The following is an 8647-nucleotide window of genomic DNA, read 5'->3' as shown; positions in this document are numbered from 1 at the left end:
AACAGTACATCAGCACCTTTTGTCTTGCTGCCACTGAAACTGCACCTTCGAGTGCCCTAACCATTGAACCACTGTAGTGGGGCATATCGATCTGTTCTGTTCAGCTTCCAAGTATCGTGTTTACTTGTGAACATTGTACACAACAAATTTTGTCAGATGAAAAACGAGGGGGGGGGGGGGGGGCACTTAAACTCTGCTTTTAAAAAGTATGACATGGCAGCATTAATGGCTCCAGTTTGCTGGCTCTCATTGCCGATTCTCATTTGCACACATACAATTTGCTACTTGCCAAATGACTAATCCCTCAATTGTGCATGTTATTTCACTATATGCACTATACAGTCATAAGCTACCATATTATATGAAAGAGCACCCAACAGATATGAAGCCCCACTTTTTAATGAAGCCATACAAACCTGCCTGTGAGACCTAGTAGTAGCATGTCCGATTTTGGATCCAAGGGTCTGGGAGGGTTTGATTCTTCTCTCTCCTTCTTATGTCAAAGGAGAAGCCCTAGTTGGCAGCGCCTGCCAACGTGACCATGTTGTGGTCTCGTGACGTCACACCACCCATCAAAAAATTGGTGCCCCTGCCAGAGCCATGCTAGTGATTTTTCACTCGCAGCATTGACAATACCGACACTGGATTTTCTGGAGAATGGGGCCTTCAGCACTGTTGCACTAAAGAAAGTTTTCATTGCATATGTATCACTCATAAAAATGCCGTTGCTGCTGCTGTATATATTAATGTAATAGCATTAAATGTCTCGTTCTCCACAAAATTCAGCATTGGCGTTGTGAGCAAAAAATCATGGGCATAGCTCTGGGAGGAAGGAGCTGGTAGTTCACAGAGCCGAGCACTCCTTGGTCGTAGGGTCGTGTGACGTCATGCGACCGCCTGGCATGGTCGATTTGGCAGGAGCTTCATACTTTGGATTCGCTATTAAGCTGGGTGGGTGAGGGAATCCTAACCCTCCAGGACCCTTGCATTCAGAGTCGGTTACGCTATCCCTTGGCCATGCAGGCACTTTTGTACTGCTTAGTTACAGGGGGCTTTATATCTATTTCAGATGGTCTTGCACATTATATGTCAGTTTATGACTTTATGGTAGAGAATATTTGTGAGGTGATGGGGGCACAAATTTAGGGATTTATGGTTAAAAAGTGCATGTATGTCAGCGAGGATTTGCAAGGCGAGCTGCGAACGAGAGGAGCTTATGTGTTCCTCTCCCCCAATTCTTTTTTTTCTGTTTAGTCATGACCAACAAGCTGCATTAAAGGCTTATTAAATAAAAATAGCATTTAGTCAAGCTTTTTATGTACTGAATACACGTACACATACTGATTATAGTGGCACTTAACTGTTATACTGTTGCGAGAATACAATTCTGAAATGTGCGTATCCTACGTATCGTGCAGCACGTACCAGAGATGACAAAATGGAAGAAACGCCATACGAAGATTGTACACAACTAGTTGCGATTTTAATAGCAAGTCCTCAACATGTATTCATACATTTGTACATTTGTGTAAAAGCACGCATGCATCTTACAAAATGTGCACATGCTTTGGAAGTACACAGCAACTGTTCACTGCAAAAATGGGTGCAGGTAGATGAGTGTGAACAACTCTATTCAATGAGTAATTGCTTAATTCAAGGCAGTTAGGGACACAAGACACACTATGCAGCACACATGTGCTAAAAACACCCCTGTGCCTCTCCAAGAAATAAAGAAAAAAGTGAATGAAGAGAGTCCCATTCCTCCCATATATTGGTTCCCCTTCCCAAATGCTTAGGTATCAGCAGATTCTGATGGCAAACCTGTAAATCCTAGCTCACAGACTTCACTATCATTTCTAGCAGTGGGTTTGGTCACAACACCTCAGAAAACAAAATGTCAGCTTCATCTGCAGGGTCTCTGCTAGCACACTGATTGCAGTGGAAAGTTGTATAACTTTTTTGAGTACTGCTTATGGCTACAAAGGCACACGGGAGACATGCTTGCTTTCAGCAAGAATGTGCTTCAGTGCTGCAAGCATTTCAACTGATACATTCAGCTTTCCAATGACTTTGTTGCTCCTTGCGTCAAGCACTGAAAGAAGAAGAAGAAGAAGAAAAAAAAAAACAGACCATTCCTCAGTTTATCACAGCAATAACTTGCCATCTAATTAAGCCAGCATAAGCAAATCTTAAGATCTTACCATCAACATCTTCTTCAACAATGTCCTTTCCATATTTTACAATCTGTGGCATATAAAAAATAAATTGCATTATGAATAGAAGATGCAAAAGCTGCAGTTTTAAATGATGCAACACGACTAATGCAAGATTAATGCACATAACTTAAAAAATTATCTCGACAGGGCCCTGCAATCGACCCTTTAGGATACATTCACAGCTGATCAAAATTTCAACATGACAGCTATTAAGATGTCCCAGTTAAGAGGTGGTGAAGGATGGCAGTTCCTGGCCCTACAGGGCTGGGACGGTAGGTCAACGCCGCTTGCGGCGGGGCTAACCAGCCACCGAAATTTATCTGTTGTAGGCCGTCATTAAAATGCATCAGATGCAGCCATGGCCACAACACTGTGGAGCACGCCTCAGCACTCTACCTCTTTCCTCACTTTCAGCAGCTGAAACAGGAAAGTCTGCCACGTTTATCCACAAACATAAATGGTGCACCTATTTGCATAAGCATTAAGCAATCCTAAATTTTTTGTAGGCAAGAGATGAGCAGCACACTCCATATTCTGGCCACAACTGTACTGTCTTTGTCAAAAGTAACCAAGCAGTCTTGCCGGCCGGTAGAGGAGACATGGGGACGAGCCGCAGCATGGTGGTTGCCACCGGTTGCCGCTACTCACCAGCTGCGAATGTAAAGTGGCTGATGCAAGGCTGCTTCCCCGCTATCTTTCTTGGGATAACAAAATTTAAGTGGGTAGCATGTGTGCCCTCCGATTTCATAACTTTGGGCACCGTGCTACTGAAACAAGGTGCTGCGCACAGAAAACCTCGCCGAACGCTCAACTTTAGCTGCCGCTGTGAAACGCAGCTCCTGTACATGCCACGATTTAGAAAATAGACACTTTTATTTTGTTAGGAGTGTTACAAAGTAAGATGGAGAATGGATCTTTGAAAATTTGACATTTTTTCCGCGATTCCTGGTCTTCGGTTGTTGTGATGCCTCATTGAGATGCACGAGAGAAAAAAAATGAGGCATAATTTCCCTTTGTTTCAAATGTCGCTGTTGCTAAATAGCAATGCGGCGAATCTGTCAATATCGCATTTGCCACCGCTTGGTACGCACAGAAGTGCGTAATGGTTATCGTGACTGTAACGCCAAAGTCAATGCGGGAAATTTGATTAAGGAGTGCAACTGCCTCAAAAACGTTTATCAATAGCGAACGCGCGATAGAAATGCACCCTAACATACCACCCTTTAAGGAATCTTCCACACATTACAAAAGGTGCCAACAAAGAAATTGTTTTCCCATTTGCATTGAATCTCTCGCTGAACTCTCACCATGTAGCAGCCAGAGCCTTTACCAAGGGTGAGAAGTCTCAGGTTCTGAATGCGATCTTGCGTCGCACTTGAAAGTTGCACCCGGCAACTTATTTAATGATCAAGTTACTGATGGCACCATCCTGCTTGCAGGCACTAGGCTAACAATGAAGTGGCTAGGTAACAGTGATCGAGAGTCACAAAAATAGCTCATAGTCCTAATGCCGCAAATTGCTATTAGGTTTGAAACATGGTGTTCCTGTAAAGAAACAGCCAAACTTATAGTGGAAGTGAGTGACGTGGGTTCGAGGGGTGAGGCTGAGACTTTTTCATGCAGTTCGCTCATGAAACGAAAAGGCTGTCTTCAGGTCAATGCAAGAAGGTAATCAACAATGCGAGAAGTAGTATGCACTTTTGTACGATGCCAAACGGCACGAAATACAGTATGTGGCAACACATGCACTTGAAAACAGGTGAAAAAGCTTGCATTTTTTTCCTCCTCCAGCTTAACAAATCATTACAACAAAGTCAGTCAAAGGCACAACAGAAGACTAGGAACCGCAAGAAAAACCTCATCAAGTTTTCCAGATCCATTCCCCGCCTTGCTTTCTCATCATTCCAAATGCACAGAAAAGTAAGTATTTGCCCAATCTTTTGCAAAGCTGTCGATATTGTCGACCATAAACCCTGACTGCTCATTGGAGGGTCAAATTCTAAAATTAAAGCTCAGCTACTTTGGTCATCTGATGAGAAGAGAGGAGTCGCTGGAGAAAGATTTGATCTTGGGAAAGGTTGAGGGTCACCGGAGAAGGGGTAGGCAGCGAACGCGATGGTTAGATGGCATCCTTGAGGCGCTGCAGATGAAGTTATGTGATGTTAGGAAGATAGTGAGAGACCGGAAAGCTTGGCAAGATATAGTCCATAGGGTCATAAAGAGTTGGACATGACTGAACGACTGAACTGAACTGAACTGAACTGTACTGATATAAAACATGCAAGGTGTTCTAACGAAGAGCGCACCTTCACAGCGCCAGTCAAAAAGGAAAGTAGAGTGAGTCATACTAGACGGAGCACCCTTCCGCAGTAGTATAGTGTTCTGAAGGTGCCAAATCGAAGGCCGCACAATGATACTTGCTTACTTTTTGTCATCCCACGAACAAGAGCGAGGGAGCACATTTACGTCAGCCAGCTTATTCTCGCCGCCAGAGAGCAGCAGCCAGCAATGGCAATCGTAGCCCCACCGCTCGGCCCCATTCCCGCTCCGCCAACCAGCCGAGCTGCTGCTCTGTTGTTTTTGGTAAAGACGGTGCATGCAGTGCACTGCACTCCAGAATAGCAGCAGTTTCCCAGGCGGTGATGAATGGACAACACAAATGACTACCAGCGGGAATTTGAAGCCAGCCACAGTAAAGAGTCGCAAAATGTCTCATGAACAAGTGTTATACACGTCGAAAGATTGTGTAACTAAGCCACCATCTAAATTGCAAGTTGGCTTTTTAGCCATCAAGGCAGCGAAAACAGAGATAAGATACAGACTAATGAAAACTGGGAACAATTCAAGGTTTAAACATCTGTGTACAGCTCTTTAACCAGTGCCAGTTAAAGGAGCCACAGCATCAATGGTTGAAATCAATAAAATAACATCTACCCTTTGTGTTCAGTGACAAGCTCCGAGCATCAGCAATGCCACTGTTGTCACGAGCATGCATGTTGGAATGTTACTAAACAGACTATTTGATAAGATTAAAAACTCGTATCAGTATCATCCACTTCAAAACAAAGTAGTGAACATGCAAAAAACAACAACAACAAAAAAACTAATGCATATCCTTTACCTTGATACATTCTGATTTGATCTACTTTATATGAATTATTGATGACACAAATATCTTCTGGTGCTCTATAAACATCTTTGTCTGCATCTAGCTCATAATGGGCTCTTATAACTTGACTAACTTGACTAAATTTATCCATTACTAGTTTTAGGTACCACTTAATTATGGACACTGTATAGGTCGTGATGCCATTTGGTACTGCACACCCAGGTTTAATATACAATGACATTAATTGACAACCTTGCATAAATTATGCTTGTATCTGCTGCTGATGCAAAGTGACACCGAACATAGAACTGAAGCTACAGCTACTAATGAAAATGCAATTGTGCACCTCATAACACACAAGCTGTCTCTACTGCCTTGCAACGTGAAAATGGTTTTACAGAATTAATATGGTGCTTGCCTGTTTCAAATCAATGGCAGCAGAGCCAACATCCTGGCACTCAGCATTCTTGTCCTTGCCCACAGGTTCACTCACCACTGTAAATTTGATGCTAAAAAACAATAGAGTTCGTCAACAACCGTTGTACAAAGCAAAAACAGGCCAGCATAAACACAGGAATGACGCAGTCTGAAAATATTATCAACCATTCTCCGAAAACATTTCTGCAGCTACCCAGAACATGTACAAGACAACGTTGGTCACCTATCCATTAATATGAAAAGTAGCCACCTTTCTGAACAGTAACATGCACGCCTGGAACCAGTACCAGCACATCCTGAAAGTTTAATTTGTGTTTTATTGCTTATTACAAACTATATCTAGAGATTACAGATGACAAGGCTGCTTGGAAGGCAGACTTTTACAACAAAATCTGACAACTGACAAAAACAACTGATGAAAACTGACAAAAACGAGACAAAAACTTGTTACACTTTACAATGCTATTCAGGCCCACTACTCGTACGCGATTTTGGTTACATTTTGGTTAGGTTTGGTTAATATGTGACTATACTGACTTCACCCATCCCTCTCTAACCGATCACTTTTATATCCACTCACTCCCTTCCCCCAGTGCAGGGTGGTAAATCAGTTTCTTTTACCGGTTAACCTCCCTGCTTTTCCTCCTCCTCATCTTTCTCCTCCTTGGTTACAGAGGTTCATCTTAGGTGCAAGCAACACAGAATTATGTTCACCTGAATTGGGTTACAAAGTAAATAGAAATTAGGAAAGCAGCCAGATGTTACAGTTCTCTCGCAGCTGGCAGTGATACCAATGTCAAAGCTATTCAGAGTTTTCTGCCACACATAACATTCAATACATAACATTTGTCCTGGAAGCTAGTCTACTTTATTTTGATGCTGCTTACAACTAAGGAAGCATATAATGATACTAACATGGCACTGTTGAGGATTTTAGATGATAGCATTGAGGCCAGGGCTTCTCTCCTTTCTCGATGGCGAGTGGCATCAAGGTGAACAACTGCAAGCCATTATGACATGGACAAGGCACTTGAGTCTCATTGCAATAACATACAGCAAAACCAAAATTAATAAACACCAGGGAAGTTTCAAGTCGGTAAAATGCTGTGCAAGGTCAAGAAAGTAAGCAAATGGAATGAAACATTTTTTTGCAGATTTATTTGAAGAGAAAATAAATCCAGTATTCAAATTGTGCAACTTCAGTACAGATAATCATGACTGATGTCAAATTATTGAATTATACTATTATACTTTGTCTTACTGAAGTGGTAAGCACTAATTTCTTTGACAAGCACTAATATTTTGCATCACTGACTCTATGAAGGCAAACTTAAAAGCTCACCCTTTCTAAAGTTGAAGGCGATTCGTTGAGGAGGTTTGGGTTTTGGCAAAGCAACTGGAGTTTCCAGCTCCTCAGGAGAACAGTCAAGAAATTGGAACTCGACAAAGATCATCTCAACTGACTTGTCTCTTAAGACCGCTGCACCAGGCAGAAATCCGAGATTATTCACCGAGAAAACTGCGACATCTGAAACCTGAAAAGAAAAAAGAGGAAAAAAAGAAGTGCATAACATCCCAGATATCATTGTCAACTTTTCAATCCGCAAAAGAATACTATAAGCTCATCTAGAAATTTTGTAGTTAGGGCAGCACAGAAATGTACAGCCTTTGTCAAAAATATACGGCCCAAGGGGTTCGCTTCTAAGCACACTAAGCCCCTGGAAGGAATACTGAAATATATAGGTAAGCATAGAGAAGAATGGGGACTAAATTTGTCGTCTACTAGATTTCGAACGGTGCAGATGCGTACTCAGCCCCATTACAGGGCTTAGAAGCAAAACCCTTGGGCTGTATATTTTTGACAAAGACTGTACATAATGCCCTTCTACATGAGTAAATGTTGAAACGTTACTATTAAATCCCCTTGAGCCATACAAAAGCAGAAGTGTTAAAGGTAATAGGTGATAAAACAGATATGAGTTCAAAACTGCGCCATTCCAAAAGACTGATTCTTTTTTTTTTTTTTTATGGTTTAACATCCCAAAGTGAGTCAGTATATAAGGGACACTGTAGTGGAAGGCTCTTAAAATTTTGACCACCTGAGGTTCATTAACGTCTGCTGACTATGCATAGTACACGGGAGCCTTGCTTTTGGCCTCTATCAAAAACCGGCCACTGCAGGCAGGATAGGGTCCTGTGTCCTTGGGCTCAGCAGTTAAGCGCCCTAACCACTGAGCCACTGCAGCGGGGACTGCTCCAAAAGAGATATCAAAAGAGATATGGCCTTGTTAACAGTAGTCATAACCATGCACTGCAGTACACAAGACGACAAGAAATGCGGAGCAAATATTTTGGCTTTCTATGATCTTACAATATTTAGAACGTCACCATAAAGCATTTTATACATGTCTCATTTCACTCAGCACAAGTAAGAAGAGGGACACGTTTTTTAACACTGATTGTTTAAGTACACTTTCTTTTTCTCTGCAAGCCACTCAATAATAGCTACAACTATAATGAACTTATTATTACTAAGTTATAGAAGATATCACAGCTCCCTCCACTGCAACAAATATGCCATGGTGCTTTAGCTTGTTGCATTTCTTTTGCATTTCTTTTCAGACAACTGTCTTTTTTTTTTTTTAATGCAAACAGCTTGATTAGCTAGAAAATCCTAAATGGATTTAAAGGCAAAAGTTGACCTTTTAGTCAAGAATTAGGGAAAAGCTTCAAGAAAGTAACTTTAATTTTAAGATGTGTGTATTAAGTTCTGGGCACTACAAAAGAACATTAAGCTCTGAAATCAGCAAGCAGCATTTTCATCCAACGTGCATGAAATTGCTACTCATGTATGTGTTTTCGTTCTGTATCTTTTTCTTTTTTT

General features: G+C 41.7%; 1 protein-coding gene across 1 annotated transcript in view; it reads right to left on the bottom strand.

Moving 5' to 3' along the window:
- Positions 1-1412: 1412 nt before the first annotated feature.
- Positions 1413-8647, bottom strand: part of LOC146201837 (protein fantom-like) — a 61530-nt gene continuing 54295 nt past the window's right edge. The window contains exons 29-33 of the mRNA XM_084587794.1: positions 7106-7298; positions 6679-6763; positions 5744-5834; positions 2202-2244; positions 1413-2092 (exon numbers count right to left, since the gene is read on the bottom strand). Of these exons, the coding sequence (XP_084443920.1) occupies positions 1977-2092; positions 2202-2244; positions 5744-5834; positions 6679-6763; positions 7106-7298 (528 nt within the window). The 3' untranslated portion in view covers positions 1413-1976. The remainder of the gene's footprint in view (positions 2093-2201; positions 2245-5743; positions 5835-6678; positions 6764-7105; positions 7299-8647) is intronic.

The sequence above is a fragment of the Amblyomma maculatum genome, chromosome 1 (assembly GCF_055883805.1).
Source record: "Amblyomma maculatum isolate TAMU_Amacu chromosome 1, ASM5588380v1, whole genome shotgun sequence".
Taxonomy (NCBI): Eukaryota; Metazoa; Arthropoda; class Arachnida; order Ixodida; family Ixodidae; genus Amblyomma; species Amblyomma maculatum.
This window is presented reverse-complemented; position numbering and strand designations above follow the sequence as displayed.